We start from the raw sequence: 18,371 nt of genomic DNA on the forward strand, positions 1-18,371 counted from the left end.
TGGTACCGTCTAAATCGGCCTTTAGACGAGGCAAGTGCCTCGTCTTGCCTCGAACGCAGCAAGTGCTGACAAAAATCCATATTTTGAATGGTTTTATCCTCCAAACTTAAAATCTTTTAAAGTTAATCTCAAGTGTGTTGTAAAAAGGGGAAACTGGAACTTTACACCTCAGATACGTAAGGTCAGTTTCGTAAAATTGTTATCTTACCAGATATTTAAAGAATCCATTTGCAAACATGGAATTCATGATGGAGTTCGCCATGAAGAGGTTTCAATATTTTCTGGGATTAAAAGGAAACTTGCAAGGAATTGCCAGTGTAGCACATCCACAATTAGCGGTGAGTACTGACTAGGGGGGTGGGGAGGGGGGTACCAGGTGGAGACTACTGTGTTTTGCGTGAAATCTGTGTTGAATTTAATGTTCTTGTCGGGCGATGTAGCAGCTCTCATAAGGTCCCACGTGATTGGCTTGCAATCCTTCTAGAAAACAATAGAACAAACAACAGAACAATACCCCCAACCCTAAAAACAATAGCAGGTGCCACACGATTAAAACAATTACATGATTATGCTGTTCTTGTCAGCAGTAAAATTACAGCAAACTTGACAGAGAGCGCGACAACTTTTTAAGGACATCAGATCTATTGGCACGACGTTAGAGCAAGGGTATTTGCCATCTTCTTTCATTGGGAATGACTGAAATTGCCCTATGTATAGGTACCTTACAAAGCTGGACGTAAATAGAAATATTGATAGCAACAAGGTGATAATAGAAATGACAAGAAAAGAATGTCTAGATCATCACAAAATGTCCTGGACTGATTGATACCAATGTTGTTAATCCATCGCACCGACAAAGATGGCGACTGATTTACCCATAATTCTTAGCGTACGAAAACCCTGAAAACGCTAATAAAACGCACATAGAAACTTCAAACCTAGCATACATAGTACAGAGACGAATTTCGCCAAAAATATTTCTATGTGCATATTGACTGTGTTAGATTCGCAAGCTATAGTGGTTAAATGTACAGCCGCCATCTTTTTCCATAAGGTGGATCACGTGGTTTGTGCCGTCAAGTGAAATCTGAAAGGGGTAGAAAAGAAAAAAAACAGTTTTCAGCACTTTTTCTCATGACCGAACTCATCTCCACCCTTGCCATCTATAACCAAAGACCGTTATGTAATATATCAAACACGAGGAAGAGTGTTTCATGGGATTTCCAAACACCGAGAAGTAGGTTGAAAAATCCAGGCGATATAGCTTCTCAAACAATTGTAATTCTTGGAGAAATTCAAGCCAAAAGATCTCCAAATTATACAACAATTAAGATCACATTTCCAAAGCTCCTTCACGGTTGTGATTTCCTCTGTTGTCTCTTGATAAATTATTAATGAAGTTGAGAATATTGGTTTTAAAATAAAATATCGACTTTCAACAAAACTCTGTTTCGTTGATGGAAGTTTGACTTGTATTTTTTTAAAGTAGGTGTTGTTTAAAAAGCTGGCATGTCTCTTTAAGACGAGAGAAATCCTAATAGAGCATTTCCAAGTTGAACCTCATTATGAAAGCGAGGCTAACTGCAAAGCTTTTCATATGAAAATTAATTTTGTTTGCAAATGAATGAAAACTAATTTTCATAATAAAAACCTTTCACTTAGCTTCATTTTCATAGCGAGGTTCAAAGCCTATCACTGCTTTAAATGTTCTGCATTTTTATTTTCAGGATAGTGTTAAAAAGCTGGAGGAAAATGTAGCTGACTTTGGTAGAATATCTGAAAACTTGCTCACCAAATATGGAAAGGTAACTTTTGTTAATAGCTTGAAGGAACTTACCTTCATTCTTGTCAAAACAACTCTAGCCCGTATTCCTTTCTTGAGGTTGCACAACTAAATTTTCATTTCAGTGCACTGGCTGACTCCAGATAAAACCTATTTTCTGAATTAACACTGGCTTCGTCCATGAAAAAGACCAAACAAATTAGGATCATAATGGGTCCCTTTCTCATAATTAAGAGGTCTTGTAATGCCGGTCTTTTGAGGTCTGGTAATTTTCTAGTATTGCTGGATGGTGTTCAGTGCTGTAGATCCAAGGAGGCATTTTTGCTACCGTATTACATCGATACATTGATTCCCTTTCGTTCAAGCCGCAAAGAAATGAAGATACCGTGATGAAACGACTCAAAAGACTCTAGGACACCAAGAAATAGCCCAAAAGTACATGGCTGCAATTTACTGTGATTTTAACTGCAGTGTTGCTCTGTTGTAGGACATTATAGAGGAGCAACTGCTTCTCAAGAGAGTAGCGGATGCCTGTATCAACCTGTTTGCAATGACTGCTGTGATTTCCAGAGCAACGCGGTCAATAAACCAGGGGTTACCAAGCGTTAGTCATGAGGTTTGTGGAAACTTGTAAACATTTTTCAGTTTATTCTTTATTTTAGAGAAGGATTTTATCTCAAGTTTATACCTCTAACTTTCCTCCATTGTTTACTAATCGCATTCATGGGGGTGTAAAACAAAAATCTGGTCTAGAATTTAAGTAAAACGTATCGTAACTTTGAGAAATACATTGCCAAATGCTCCTTCTGTCCACTGGTTTAATGCCAAACCTTATTGCCCCTTTTCCCTAACACCGCTGGAAAAAACTCTTTGGTATTACACCACAGGACAAGCAAACTTATAACTCAACTTTGTTAAAATTTGACTACTGCCTCTTATTTGCAAAATATTACTTGTACTATCAGAAATTGAAGTCGACGTTTTGCAACTTAGATCACTTTACCAATGCTAGAAATTTACACTTAGGCATTTACACCAGCGCGTGGTCGAGCATTAATACCAATCTTCTTCCATTGGCAAGCATCTTCTTAATGAACACCGTATAAATGTCCCTAAAGACCTTGACAGATATTTTTCTATCCTTAAGAAGTGCATGAATAAGTTCAATTGCTTAGTTTACGAAATGTTGCTAATTAGAGAGTTAACACCATCTCTCAATGTCCAATCGGACTCAGTTCAAGCTAAACTATTTACGTGACATTATATATTTAGACATTATGTTAATTTTTTGGTGAACTATTTCTGACATTGACTTCATTTATTTCTATCACTTCGAACTTGATAATGGCGCCATGACGACCCCGAAACGTTGTTCGGTTTTATCGTTAATTTTTACTTGTCTATGTATAACCAAACTTTTACTTATAAGAACAAATTTGCCATGCATTTAAAAGAAGCACTTGCAAAGCAAGTAAATAGCGTGAGAATGCTTCAACTTCTTGTACTATCATGACTCTAATGTTTTATGTTTCAACCTTGGATTTCAATATTTAGGAGCTCGACTACCTTTAGCGTCCCTTTTCCATCTTTTTCTTTTTCTCTTCAAATCTATGTTTCATTTTTCAGGGCTGGTTGTAATTAGATTTTTGACGTTTTAGAGCTATCCATCCAATTTGCCTTAAGCTTAAACCGTAAAGTTAAGTGTTGTTGAAAGTTTTGTAAACAAGTCTATTAAAAAATAAATAAATAAATAATAATAATAATAATAATAATAATAATAATAATAATAATAATAATAATATGACATTTGTTTTTTCTTTAAAAAATTATGCTTGAAAGCAGTCTCTTTTTTTATTCGAAATAAATTGTAAATAGGTTTTAATAGTTCTTTTTTTTCTACTTGTAACTTGTAAATAGCAATTTGCTTGGAATATGTTAGTAAAGAGACTATTATTAAAAATAAATAAATAAATAAATAATAATAATAATAGTAATAATAATAATAGTAATAATAATAATAATAATAATAATAATAATAATAATAATAATAATAATTTGCCATCAATCCAAGATGAGAAATGAATTCGAAATAAACTTTAAAAAAAATTTGAGAAAATAGATCACATTCCATGACAAATTATGCTATATAAGTTCTTCAAATGGACTTACCTTGTTATGAAATTAAACTCGCTTTCAAATAGAAAACGTCAGTTTATCTTCAACATTCTTGGTTGGATTTGGCAGTCTTGGCATTTGATTTGCAAGTTATTGGCAGGTATATTAGTATGAAGATTTCCACTTACCTTCATTATGGCAATTCTCCACCAGAGGTTCCCCAGTTTCTTATTTTGCTTCTTCGTTCCCTTGAAACATCCGTGCTTAGTTGGGAGGTGTAAACTGGACCCCATATGTTGACTTTAGACATGATCCTTATTACACAGTCATTGCTAACTAGCCGAGACAGTGCGTTTTAAATGTGAGGTATTCCTTTTCTGCAGGTCCTCCTTACAAATACAATATGCAAAGACAAATACAACATGAACAACGCTCTCTTCAAGGAAATCAAGTCAGGTATTGAACATTACGTATTGAATGGGGAACCGGGATGATATTCAACGTTACAGGACCTTAAGCTTGGAGCCTCAAGATTAGCTTTTATGAGACCAACTGTTGTAAACCAATAAAATATATAAATGTAGGTTCGATTCCCGGACTCGGCGTCATATGTGCCCGCAGGGCTCGAGACTAATTGTAGCCAACTTGCCACACACTGGTGAAAATTCAGTTTTGGGTAGAAGGGTTTGTGTTTTCGCTAGCTATTTTATCGATATTTTAGCTGGTTAAAATTGTAATGCACAGCTGGAGTGCTGGACAGAAAACAAAGACGAAACTTACTAATCACAAAAGCAAGTCAAGTGAACAAAACCTACGTTCGCCCGCTTTTCGTGTGACATGCCTAGAGTTATGGCTTTCTCTTGCTAAGATCAACTTGAAATTTCAATCGCAAATAACTAATTTTTGTAAACAGTGAAAAAAACTTTACAGGTGTGCGAGATTTTTCGTAATAATTATTTCACAACTAATAGAAAATGTCCGACCTTTCCCCCTCCCCTTTTCGTAAAACGAATTGGTGAAACTGTGGCTAGTGAAATTTTTGTTTGGCTTGTGAAATCAGACCTGTTACTAGCCACTGGACTAGTGGGCTTAAAAGTTAGTCTCGAGCCCTGTGTGGGTTAAGTTTGTTGATTCTCGTCCTTTGCTCCGAAGGTTTTTCTCAGGGTACTCCGGTTTTCCTCCTTGCACAAAAACCAACATTTCCAAATTCTAATTTGTCCAGGTAACGGTCTTCGCGATCGGTAGGCACTCGTGCCTGGTTATAAGATGTGAAATTAGGAGAAAATAGACAAAACAATTGTACCTCTTCAAAACCTTTTGGACAGGCGATTTCTGGCAAAGTAATGTATTAGAAAGCCCAAATGTCATGCCAACATGTTGAAATGCATTTAGCAGTTCTAAGTTGAAAATGCGAGATCAGACATGAAACGTTGGAAAACGTGGTTTCTGTAATAAAGAAACATTTCTTCTTGTAACCGAAATTTCTAGCTTCATCCGTAACCTCCATAAGCGTAAGAACTCAGTTACTATTTTCTGTGCAAACGTCTTTTTTTTATCACATCAGGTTCCAAGAAGAATGGAGATGAAGATTTAAAGAAAATTGCTGAAGACATATTTAACAATGGAGGGTGTGTTGCGCCGCACACCCTCAATGTCTAAACTTTATAATTTCTATCTGTACATATGTTAAATTAAGCATAAATATATAACTTATACATAAATTAAGTGTTCGAAATTACGTATTCAACATAAAGAAAGCCTTTCATATTCCTTTCATATTGACATGAAAAAGTTGATTTTTGGACAGAATGACCACCATGCTGGTCTTTTGGTCCTGTTTATTCTCCGTAAACAAGTAAGGAGAATTTGTTTATTCAAAAACGTAGATCATTTTTCATCCAAGTAGTGGAAGGTAAATACGGTAAAAACTCCAGAGACTGAGCAGTAAAGCTAAAATCTCGATAGTTATGTGCCTGATTTTATGCATTGATGATCATTATTTGCAAACCTAGATGTCTGTCTTGAACTGACCTTTAAAGGTAATAAAATATTTTGTTAAGCTTTCGTGTTAATTGATTTTAGGACTTCAATTAATGTACTGTTAAATGACAAGAGCCATTTCGAGATATTTGGGTTTTGATTTTCTTGTCTCAAAAACAAAATTTACTTTCCATTGAAGAAAGAAAAAGATAACGGAGAGAAAGAGATCGAACATCATGTTAACTTTACTCCTCAATCATTTTTTTACTATCACTATGATTATGTTACATTGTATGCAGTACACTGCTGCTTAAAACTTATTAACTATCCAGTGTCCATAATGTTCTTTATTTCTCGCTACAACATCGCCTTGCAGTAACTATATTGTAAATGAGGATATGTTGCTAAACTCAACAAAACGTTAAGTACCTTAAGCTTTAAATGAAATACAACCCCACACACTGTTGAATATTGATAACACTTATAGCTATACTAGAACGTAATCTTTCATTGAAAGTTTCAAACACATTTGTTAAATGTTGATATCAAATCGGAAAATGAATGGAACCTTCACTACAATGGGCTTCTGATAAAGATGTAAGGTTATGGTGTAATTGCACCTTAGCCCATGATTAAACTGCTGCTTTATCAAAACATGAAACATCGGCTTACAGAAAGTCGACAGTGGCCTAGCTAAACAAAGACAACTACAGGCTGACGGCCAGCCAACATTCAGATGACACGCAATTTGAAAGATAGAATGGTGAAGTTCAAATTCCATTAACTCATTTTTTACTTAATGTTGTACACTTATCAAATATATGTTGAAGAATTTACAAATACACGTCCATTAACTACTTGTACAAAAACTCACACTGGTAGGCTACAACGAAACGTTTCATGCACTAACAAACTGCCTTTACTAGTTCTAATAATTTCTGTACCAGTTAAGTATTTCTCATATGATTAGCATCAACTTTTAACCGTAACTGATTTGTTGGGGTAAATCATATCGCAAAGTAGCACCCTTTAATCTAAAATCCTTAATTAGACAAAACGGAAACCTTTCATGCACTCTGTCTTGCAAGCTGCTAGCTTCTAGTTCTTATAATTTCCGCGGCAGTTCAGCATTTCTCATATCAATAGCATCAACTTTTGAGCGAAACTGATTTTGTTGGGGTAAATCATATTGCCAAGTAACCCCTTTTAATCTACAATACTTAATTAGACACATGTTAAGTAATCACTAGTCACCGATTACAATGAAGCAATCGTAACTTAGAACAAACTCAAGCAACTGGTACCAAAGTCAGACACTTGAGCTCTGTGCACCATTGGGGAACTTCCTCATGATCCTTGAGATCTAACCATTCGTCCAGAAGCAGGTTTTTCTGTCATTCAAAACCTTTGAAATCATGGAGCACGTTACCAGCACTCGTTTGATAAGATTAGTATTATGTATAAGGTTTTGAGAACTTTTTAAATGGGCTGTATAGGTCTATTTCGCATTTAACTGTTACATGTTTGGTGATTAACTTGAAAAACCAAATGTTTGCTTGGAACGGTGACAAAAGGTTTTAAGAACCAAGAACTGGACCCAGCAAACACAACACTAAATCAAACACTAAATAAGGTAGGTTTGAAATTTCAAAATGGAATCACTCTTCGAAGCCAGGATGGCTCAATTTAACCTTGTTCCCAATCTCAGTAACAGACCCTTCATCGGAGCAGGGACAATCCTATGATGCTCTTCATTGACCATGCTGTTCATACACTCGGGCTACGACGGGAGAAATCAAGATGTTAAGATGGCAACCAACTCTTGACCTGGGTAACCTGTGGTCTTGCACAACATGGTGGGCCTGTGGCCGGACTGAGGACGCCTCCGTGGCGTCAGTGAGAGGACACTCCATGATGGCTGGCGATTACATTGCTGTTAGTATTAGCACAATGTTAACCAATATCAGTACTACACTGCCACCAGCATTGGTACATCATGGTTGTGTCAAATCAGTCCACTACTGTCAGTAGTGGGACTCCTCTCTCACGGTTTCTTCCAGCCTGTAAGAGGAAAATATAAACTATTAGTATAAATCTACTAGTCTTCTATCACGAATGCCGTTCTCTGATTGGCTACGCTACTCGCTATCTATTCTGTGATAGATAGTGAGTAGCAGTTTTCAGCAAAATGGCGGCTACTTCGCCGCGTTTTCGAAGTGTCTGCGATGAGGATATAGACAATTTACTTGTTTAGTTTTGATCGACTAGTAGATTTATACTAAAACAATTAGATTATTCGCTCTCGATTTCGCGATAGAAATCTCGAGCTCATAATCTAATTGTTAATGAGAAATTGGGTTCCCAGTGTTCCAGGTAACTGTCAAAGTCGGGGAGTCCATGAATTATTTAAGCAGGAAGTTCGGGTGTAAAAGGGGCCTGGACATTCTCACCTTCAGTTGTTAATCAGCTATCAGAGCGTAAACAACTGACAAACAACAAGTGTGTATTTCTACGGCTCTTATCGATAAAATCGGTTACGTTTTACGGATAAACCCCTGTAAACAAATTAGAACTTGATATCTCATATTGCTGTAGTGATACTACGAAATTTTGAGAGATTTTTTTCAGAGGACGCTTGAGTCAACAACTTGCCACGACTAAACGACGTCTAAATTTGCGTCTCACGCCCACAAAAGTGTGAAATGAAGGAGGAGCTTGCCCTTTTATTGCGGAACTTCTTGTTTAAAGAGTTAATAGGGCAGAAGTCTCTCCAAATATTCCTAAGTTGGGGCGATCTGCACCCTTTGCAACTTTTTACATAATTGGCAGAGAGGAAAAGAGAACGAACAACAGAACAATGCTTCCAGCCCTAAAAAACAATGCAGCTGCAGGTTATAAGGGTGCAGTGAAAATAGAGCTTTTGAAAGGTGTAGGTCTTCTGCTTAAGTTTACCATTCATTTTGCCGGATCAGGAAGCTGGAATTCTTAAGGTTTTGACCTGAAACCCGTCTCTTATCTATGTCACATAAAAAGTCCTGCTTTCATCGTAACTAACTTTCATCGTAACTAACTCAATATTCCTTCTGGACTAAATTTATGAGGCCTTCAAATTACGATAGGAGGCTTACAGATTTGAAAACAAAATCCTAATGATTATCCTATGATATTTCCTAGTTGAGGGATAATGCAAAACAAAATGGACTGTCTTAGGAAACTATATGGTCAAGGGGTGACAGGGCGTTACATTCATGTAAATCACCATAAGTCATGCAAGAGATGAGGATCTTGTTTGAGGCCTGCATGAACGTTTAGTCCGGAAACAAAATTTTAATCTGGTGAATAATGCAGAACAGCTGTTCACTCTACGATATTCACCAAAGGCAAATAAGTAGTTTGATAAATCTCCACAACCACAATAGCAACCTTATGAAGAAGGAGGTCTAAGGTGTACTCACTGTTTCACGTATGGATGAAAGATTGGTCCGAAAACAAATTTTTAATTTAGCCAATAGTGCAGAACAGATGTTGGTTTTGCGATAGTCACCAAAGGCAAATTTAGTACAGTTTGATAAATCTCCACAACCACAATAGCAACCTCATGAAGAAGAAGTTCATGTGTACTCACTGTTTCGCGTTCTTCATCAAATAGGCATTCGTTGTCTCAAAGTGCTCTAAAAAGCCGGTAATAAGCCTGAAAAAAGAAACAAATGAATGCGTTAGTGAAAGAGAAATTTTCAGAACATGTAACATCAGAACGAAATAAATAAATTGTCTTATCTAAAATTGTCTAGACCCTATTGTACCGTTTACCTTTTAATTTGTTTTGTGTTGTCCTGAGCTGTTCCCAGAGATGTTTTTGTAATGTTTCTCAGCGTGTCCAGCCTAAATTTAAAACAGAGAAAGAAAAGATTAGCAAATCTTAATCATCCGATTCTACCACACATTTGGCAAATACGTACTCATTTCCAAGAGCTTGCATGACTCCATCTGCCAATTCCTGGTCGATATTTCCATTGACAGTAGCAGCGGGTGATTCAACTTTTGTCGGAGCAGAGCTCGGTGTTGTGACCAGTGTTTGAAGCTTTTGTACAATGTCCTTGGACTTCTTTTTGCACTGCTCTTGAAACTAAAAATATAAACACCATGTTAGTACAGCGCTTTCATCCCAAGACTCATTCGTCCATTGGACCGTTCGTCCGTCCGTCTATTGGACCGTTTTTCGTCTAACCGTCCGTCTATTGGACCGTTCGTCTATAGGACCGTTTTTCGTCTAACGGTTCGTCTATTGGACCGTTCGTCCGTCCGTCTATTGCACCGGTTTCCGTCTAACGGTTCGTCTATTGGACTGTTAGTCCGTTTGTCTATTGGACCGTTCTTCGTCTAACGATTCGTCCATTGGGCAGTTCTCCGTCTAACAATTCGTCTATTAGACCGTTCGTCCGTCCGTCTATTGGACCGTTTTTCGTCTAACCGTCCGTCCATTGGACCGTTCGTCTATAGGACCGTTTTTCGTCTAACGGTTCGTCTATTGGACCGTTCGTCCGTCTATTGCACCGTTTTTCGTCTAACAATTCGTCTATTGGACCGTTCTTCATCTAACGATTTGTCTATTGGACAGTTTTCCGTCTAACGATTCGTCTATTGGACAGTTTTCCGTCTAACAATTCGTCCTATTGAACCGTTCGTCCGTCCATCTGTTTGAAGTAGGGTCTTCGTTCGATCGTTTTTTTTTTGTCAGTCCGTTCGTTCGTTCTTCCGTCCGATTGAAGAAGTTCTTCCTACGCTCTCTCTTACTTAACAAAAACAAGTCGTTATATTTTCCATCATTCGTTCGTGTTCTTGAAAAGTTTCACATAAAAGAGCAGTGTTTTATATTACCTTTCACCCTTCTTTGTGAGTGCTGTTTTATTAACAAGCATTTTTTCAATCCACTTAAGAACAGCTGATTTACGTTTCCTCAATCTCTTGGCAATTAGCTTTAAAACCCCTTATGAGCTTCTCATACGTAATCCAATCTTCATAACCCGTCTTTGTTGTTATTATATATTATTTTGAGGTTTCGTTTATGTGACATGAAAAATCATCTGGAGAATGGAATGTCAGCCGTTCTAAAAGCTGCCTTCCTTTCCGTTTGCTTTTGGTCATCTTTGACGTTTACGTTCGGAGACCATTACGCTTCACATGTTTCCCTTCTTGACCCAGACGCGTTTTTTCTCTTCTTCTTCTTCAACCTAAATGAATAGAGCAATCTTCGGCTGAATCATCACACTCACTGTTTGTAAGGCAAGACGATGGGCTTCAGTCGCTTCAGTTTGACCCATAAAAGAATTGTGAAAGTTCTCAGCTTCCTCGTAACAGCGATTTACTTCACTGTAGAAAAAACAATAACCGTTAAGTTAGTGACGTTCTCATAGGATCGTAAAATATAAACAAAAGAAATTAGAAACAGAGCAGAGGTAACAGATCATGTGGGCCTATGCGACCAATCATAACAAACGGAAACCAATCAGAATGTGGAACAAAGCATGTAACCGGCTGGTACCAAGCGCGGGAAAACACGAGACTGATGCCAAGCGCGGCAAGAACATATTGCTGATGCCAAGCGCTCTGCAAAGCGCGGGAAAACATGAGACTGATGCCAAGCGCTCCGCAAAGCGCGGGAAAACATGAGACTGATGCCAAACGCGGTAAGAACATATTGCTGATACCAAGCGCTCCGCCAAGCGCGGGAAAACATGTGGCTGATAGCAAACGCGAGAAAACATGTCACTGATGCTAAGCGCGGGAAAACATGTGAGGGTTGCCAAGCGCGAGAAAAATAAGGCTGATGGGAAGCGCTGATAAACGCGGGAAAATAAATGACTGATGCTAAGCTCGAGTCATTTACAGCACAGATTCGAATTTATAAATAAAAAACTTACTTGAGCCACTGAACAAGCTGTCCGTGTAATTCGCTTCTTTTTCCCAAAGCTTCCTCCGTTATTCTGGTGACCTTTTCACACAGCCCCACCACCTTCTTCCTGTCAAACATGTGCCTCTGTTCATCACCGTAAGACAATCCTTAGAACAAACACAAAAATCTGAGACATACATGAGGAAGATTTAAGTCGTACAAGACTAGCCACGTAGCAGACGCTAAACGAGATTTGTGTAAAAAACGAGATGCTACAATCGTTGAAAATTTGTTGGCACGCCATCAGTGCAATACGCCATTTCCGCGTTGTTTTGAAACTCATCATGAAAGCGAGGTTAAGTGCAAGGCTTTTCATACGAAAATTAGTTTTGTTTGCATATGAATGAAAACCAATCTTACAATAAAAACTACGCATGAAGCCTCGCTTTCATAACGAGGTTCAAAGCAAAATTTGTCGTATTTGCTTGAATTATAATTTTTATGGACAAAAGATTGAAAATATAACGCGCTGACCTAGATCTTGTTTTAATACTGTCAAATAGTATTAATCCAGGATTCTAACTGACGGCTGATCTCCACGTGAACACATCCTCGAACTCTTATAGGCTAGTTGATCTCCACCACGAATGCATTTGATTCAATTAAGTGTCACAGTTCGTGGTGCTGTAAGTCGTGCAGTACCCTTGGGAAACAGTTCTTCTCATCAAAACGGGCACAGAAAAAGCATTAACCCTCGCGTATTCGCTATTCTACTGTGGTAAACTACATTCACTACAGCATACGGAGTTTATACAGCACTCATACTACTTACGCCTGTGGTGTTTGTCTTTTCTAAAGAGCTGGTAGATCTCTTCAACCTTTGCTGTGTACGTTGTAACCACACTGAAACTAGAGTAGAACAGAAAAGCAAGCTATTATTAAAAATTCTTCATTTGTTTCCAGGATGAAACTTTTAAGGGTATAAAAACGGATTATGGAAAAAAAAATATACGAGCGTGGAACACAAAACACGCCAAGTGCTCGCAAACACGGCTTTTCGCGTCCTATTATGCCACGTTTTATTAAAAATGCGGTTAAAGGGCGGCGTCTCCTTCTGCTACTGCGCATACGTCCTGCGCATCTCGGGATGATCCAAAAAACTCGGGTTCTTTAAGGACGGAGCTCACCGACAAAGATATTTTTGTGCGGTTTATGACTATGCGAGAAAAGCAGATCTTAGCAAGGGCTATTGAAATCCGAAAAGGAAATTGGGGGTAGCCACACATTTTGAGAAATAATTAAGCTTCAATTTGGAAACAATGCCATACATTGGTTTGTATTTTAGAACTTTTTAGAATTATTGTTACTTAATTATCTCTAAAAAATGCGTGGTTACTCCCAATTTTCTTTTTGGATTCCAATAGCCCTTGCTAAGATCTGCTTTTCCTGTATAGTTATAAATTGCACAAAACCATCTGTATTAGTAGGCACCGTCCTTAAATCAAGAACAGCACGGAACCTTGTTTAGGTCACGTGGCGAGAACTAGCGCGTTATTTAGACACGTGATAAATAAGAGACGACTACTAATATTAAAATATTACTGCTAATATTAGTAATAAAATTACTGCTAATATTAGTAATAAAATATTACTGCTAATATTAGTAATAAGATATAACTGCTAATATTAGTGATAATAAAGTATTACTGCTGATATTAGTAATAATAACATAATATTGCTAATAAAAGTAATATTAAAAATTACTGCTAATATTAATAATAATAGCATATTACTGCTATTAGTAATAATAAAATATTACTGCTTATCAGTAGAAATATTCCAAATTTACACCCAGTCCACAATAATAAGCTTTCCAAAGTCTGCGAGGAACGTTGCAAAATATATTCGTGTACAGTAGAGTTTTTGTTTACAGTTTTCCACACTAGTGTCGTTTAAAAACGTCACGGTATACTTTTGAAGATTTTTCAGCCATCGTCAAAATTGAGATAAACCGTCAAAAACAGCATTTTCATCTTTTTAAAGTATTATATTCAGGTTTCATACATCTAAAACACTAAGACGATAAGTTTTCATATCACTAGGAAGTGTTTTCAAACGAAATACTTAATAGTGTACATGCGGACGGGTCCTTCAACCTTACTGAACAAAACAAAAACAAAAAAACAAAAACAACAACAAAAATTTATTTGTCCTCTTGCCTAGTTACAGTGATATTTGTAAAGACAATTACTAAATTGAAGTTAGAGCACTGGTTGTTTGGAATAACCATGGGGGCTAGCGGAGCCATGCAGCCAAATTTCCTTAGTATAAAAGGGAGGGGTTCACGGTTCTGCGCATGTCCATGAATTAAAATACTCTTTCGCCTTTGCTCGCTATGACCCAAGCGTGTTTAATTTAATTCGTTGTTATGAACCGTTCGGAAGGGAATAGGTAACTCGGGTGGTAATTTTTTCATATGATTGCGTTATTTCGCATGCAAATAACTGTAAACACATCAACCGTGGAATAAATCCTACGGGTCAACGCTAAATTCAACATCGACAATATGAGTACAATCCACCAGCATTTTCTGTGAATTTTGGTCATCAGTCACTTTGCTTGGAGTAATTATAGAATGTGATTACTGAAATACATGTGAGTGGGATTTTTAAGGCCATAAAGTTGATAAGAAAGAAAATAAAGCATTTAGATTCATGCACATGCGCTGAAATGTGAACCTTCCCTTTAAGTAATAAGATAGAGGGCGGTAAGATGGCACAAACTCATACAACAAACACAACCGCACACAATAAACAAACAACACACCCGCACATTTAAAAGCAGAAAGATGGAATTTTTAATATTGTGTGACTAAACACCAAAGAAAAAAAGCAAACCATGATTTACAACTTACAACTTTTGATTCTCTGTGTCCTCCCGGAAAGTTTCCAAGAAAGCATGGAATCTGTCGGTCTCCACAACCTCAGAAATCAGATTCTTAAACTGGTCAAGTCCCTGATTTGTTTTGTGCAACTGTTAGGGAAAATCATACTTGATAAAATCTTTACTGAGGAAATCTGCATCGTAGATGAAGCCCGAAAATACCTTTGTCAAACCGACAATGATATTCAGTTCAGCGCTCTCTCCGATATTTCTCCTCCTACGCTTGTAGGTGTCAAAAATATAATGTTAACGGAGAATCATCCAATGTGGGCGAATTAACCTGCGGGGTGCTACAGGGCAATATACCTAGCCCCTTACTTTTCTTGATATACATAAATGACCTTCCAAACTGCCTTACCATAGCTTGTGTAAAAGTGTTCGCGGACAACAGTAATATAAGTATTTCTGGCTGTACATTCGCCGATCTTGAACAAACGATAAATTCTGAACTCACGGAGCTCTTTTTTTGGCTAAAAGCAAATAAGTTTAGCCTTAACATCATGGATCTCTTTTTTTTTTTTTGGCTAAAAGCAAATAAGTTTAGCCTTAACATCATGGACCTCTTTTTTTTTTGGCTAAAAGCAAATAAGTTTAGCCTTAACATCATGGATCTCTTTTTTTTTGGCTAAAAGCAAATAAGTTTAGCCTTAACATCATGGATCTCTTTTTTTTTGGCTAAAAACAAATAAGTTATGCCTTAACATCATGGATCTCTTTTTTTTGGCTAAAAGCAAATAAGTTTAGCCTTAACATCATGGATCTCTTTTTTTTCGCTAAAAACAAATAAGTTTAGCCTTAACATCATGGATCTCTTTTTTTAGGCTAAAAACAAATAAGTTTAGCCTTAACATCATGGATCTCTTTTTTTTTTGGCTAAAAGCAAATAAGTTTAGCCTTAACATCGTGGATCTCTTTTTTTTTTGGCTAAAAGCAAATAAGTTTAGCCTTAACATCATGGATCTCTTTTTTTTTCGCTAAAAGCAAATAAGTTTAGCCTTAACATCGTGGATCTCTTTTTTTTCGCTAAAAGCAAATAAGTTTAGCCTTAACATCATGGATCTCTTTTTTTTCGCTAAAAACAAATAAGTTTAGCCTTAACATCATGGATCTCTTTTTTTTGGCTAAAAACAAATAAGTTTAGCCTTAACATCATGGATCTCTTTTTTTTTTGGCTAAAAGCAAATAAGTTTAGCCTTAACATCATGGATCTCTTTTTTTTTTGGCTAAAAACAAATAAGTTTAGCCTTAACATCATGGATCTCTTTTTTTTGGCTAAAAACAAATAAGTTTAGCCTTAACATCGTGGATCTCTTTTTTTTTTGGCTAAAAACAAATAAGTTTAGCCTTAACATCATGGATCTCTTTTTTTTTGGCTAAAAGCAAATAAGTTTAGCCTTAACATCGTGGATCTCTTTTTTTTTCGCTAAAAGCAAATAAGTTTAGCCTTAACATCGTGGATCTCTTTTTTTTCGCTAAAAGCAAATAAGTTTAGCCTTAACATCATGGATCTCTTTTTTTTTTGGCTAAAAGCAAATAAGTTTAGCCTTAACATCATGGATCTCTTTTTTTTTGGCTAAAAGCAAATAAGTTTAGCCTTAACATCATGGATCTCTTTTTTTTTTGGCTAAAAGCAAATAAGTTTAGCCTTAACATCATGGATCTCTTTTTTTTTGGCTAAAAGCAAATAAGTTTAGCCTTAACATCATGGATCTCTTTTTTTTTTGGCTAAAAGCAAATAAGTTTAGCCTTAACATCATGGATCTCTTTTTTTTTGGCTAAAAGCAAATAAGTTTAGCCTTAACATCATGGATCTCTTTTTTTTTGGCTAAAAGCAAATAAGTTTAGCCTTAACATCATGGATCTCTTTTTTTTTGGCTAAAAGCAAATAAGTTTAGCCTTAACATCATGGATCCCTTTTTTTTTTGGCTAAAAGCAAATAAGTTTAGCCTTAACATCGTGGATCTCTTTTTTTTTTGGCTAAAAACAAATAAGTTTAGCCTTAACATCATGGATCTCTTTTTTTTTGGCTAAAAGCAAATAAGTTTAGCCTTAACATCGTGGATCTCTTTTTTTTTCGCTAAAAGCAAATAAGTTTAGCCTTAACATCATGGATCTCTTTTTTTTTTGGCTAAAAGCAAATAAGTTTAGCCTTAACATCATGGATCTCTTTTTTTTTGGCTAAAAGCAAATAAGTTTAGCCTTAACATCATGGATCTCTTTTTTTTTGGCTAAAAGCAAATAATTTTAGCCTTAACATCATGGATCTCTTTTTTTTTGGCTAAAAACAAATAAGTTTAGCCTTAACATCATGGATCTCTTTCTTTTGGCTAAAAGCAAATAAGTTTAGCCTTAACATCGTGGATCTCTTTCTTTTGGCTAAAAGCAAATAAGTTTAGCCTTAACATCATGGATCTCTTTTCTTTTGGCTAAAAGCAAATAAGTTTAGCCTTAACATCATGGATCTCTTTCTTTTGGCTAAAAGCAAATAAGTTTAGCCTTAACATCATGGATCTCTTTCTTTTGGCTAAAAGCAAATAAGTTTAGCCTTAACATCATGGATCTCTTTCTTTTGGCTAAAAGCAAATAAGTTTAGCCTTAACATCATGGATCTCTTTTCTTTTGGCTAAAAGCAAATAAGTTTAGCCTTAACATCGTGGATCTCTTTCTTTTGGCTAAAAGCAAATAAGTTTAGCCTTAACATCATGGATCTCTTTCTTTTGGCTAAAAGCAAATAAGTTAAGCCTTAACATCATGGATCTCTTTCTTTTGGCTAAAAGCAAATAAGTTTAGCCTTAACATCATGGATCTCTTTCTTTTGGCTAAAAGCAAATAAGTTTAGCCTTAACATCGTGGATCTCTTTTTTTTGGCTAAAAGCATATAAGTTTAGCCTTAACATCATGGATCTTTTTTCTTTTGGCTAAAAGCAAATAAGTTTAGCCTTAACATCATGGATCTCTTTTTTTTTGGCTAAAAGCAAATAATTTTAGCCTTAACATCATGGATCTCTTTTTTTTTGGCTAAAAGCAAATAAGTTTAGCCTTAACATCATGGATCTCTTTTTTTTTGGCTAAAAGCAAATAATTTTAGCCTTAACATCATGGATCTCTTTTTTTTTGGCTAAAAACAAATAAGTTTAGCCTTAACATCATGGATCTCTTTCTTTTGGCTAAAAGCAAATAAGTTTAGCCTTAACATCGTGGATCTCTTTCTTTTGGCTAAAAGCAAATAAGTTTAGCCTTAACATCATGGATCTCTTTTCTTTTGGCTAAAAGCAAATAAGTTTAGCCTTAACATCATGGATCTCTTTCTTTTGGCTAAAAGCAAATAAGTTTAGCCTTAACATCATGGATCTCTTTCTTTTGGCTAAAAGCAAATAAGTTTAGCCTTAACATCATGGATCTCTTTCTTTTGGCTAAAAGCAAATAAGTTTAGCCTTAACATCATGGATCTCTTTTCTTTTGGCTAAAAGCAAATAAGTTTAGCCTTAACATCGTGGATCTCTTTCTTTTGGCTAAAAGCAAATAAGTTTAGCCTTAACATCATGGATCTCTTTCTTTTGGCTAAAAGCAAATAAGTTAAGCCTTAACATCATGGATCTCTTTCTTTTGGCTAAAAGCAAATAAGTTTAGCCTTAACATCGTGGATCTCTTTCTTTT

General features: G+C 36.2%; 2 protein-coding genes across 4 annotated transcripts in view; one reads left to right on the forward strand and one right to left on the reverse strand.

Moving 5' to 3' along the window:
* The window catches only part of LOC146475818 (complex I assembly factor ACAD9, mitochondrial-like), a 48,745-nt gene extending 42,008 nt beyond the window's left edge, over positions 1-6,737 (forward strand). Inside the window, exons 16-20 of the mRNA XM_085115511.1 lie at positions 212-338; positions 1,728-1,805; positions 2,271-2,399; positions 4,282-4,354; positions 5,463-6,737. Coding sequence (XP_084971637.1) covers positions 212-338; positions 1,728-1,805; positions 2,271-2,399; positions 4,282-4,354; positions 5,463-5,557 — 502 coding nt within the window. The 3' untranslated portion in view covers positions 5,558-6,737. The remainder of the gene's footprint in view (positions 1-211; positions 339-1,727; positions 1,806-2,270; positions 2,400-4,281; positions 4,355-5,462) is intronic.
* The window catches only part of LOC146475820 (serine/threonine-protein kinase TBK1-like), a 39,223-nt gene continuing 26,957 nt past the window's right edge, over positions 6,106-18,371 (reverse strand). For 2 of the 3 annotated variants that reach the window (XM_085115506.1, XM_085115507.1), the window contains exons 19-26: positions 14,686-14,804; positions 12,604-12,680; positions 11,800-11,938; positions 11,152-11,248; positions 9,838-10,004; positions 9,689-9,760; positions 9,504-9,569; positions 6,106-7,939 (exon numbers count right to left, since the gene is read on the reverse strand). In XM_085115506.1, coding sequence (XP_084971632.1) covers positions 7,903-7,939; positions 9,504-9,569; positions 9,689-9,760; positions 9,838-10,004; positions 11,152-11,248; positions 11,800-11,938; positions 12,604-12,680; positions 14,686-14,804 — 774 coding nt within the window. In that variant the 3' untranslated portion in view covers positions 6,106-7,902. Of the gene's footprint in view, positions 7,940-9,484; positions 9,570-9,688; positions 9,761-9,837; positions 10,005-11,151; positions 11,249-11,799; positions 11,939-12,603; positions 12,681-14,685; positions 14,805-18,371 lie in introns of those variants that run through there. The other variant, XM_085115508.1, reaches the window with a different exon arrangement.

Source organism: Pavona decussata, unplaced genomic scaffold (genome assembly GCF_977016875.1).
Source record: "Pavona decussata unplaced genomic scaffold, jaPavDecu1.1 SCAFFOLD_83, whole genome shotgun sequence".
In the NCBI taxonomy this organism is placed as follows: Eukaryota; Metazoa; Cnidaria; class Anthozoa; order Scleractinia; family Agariciidae; genus Pavona; species Pavona decussata.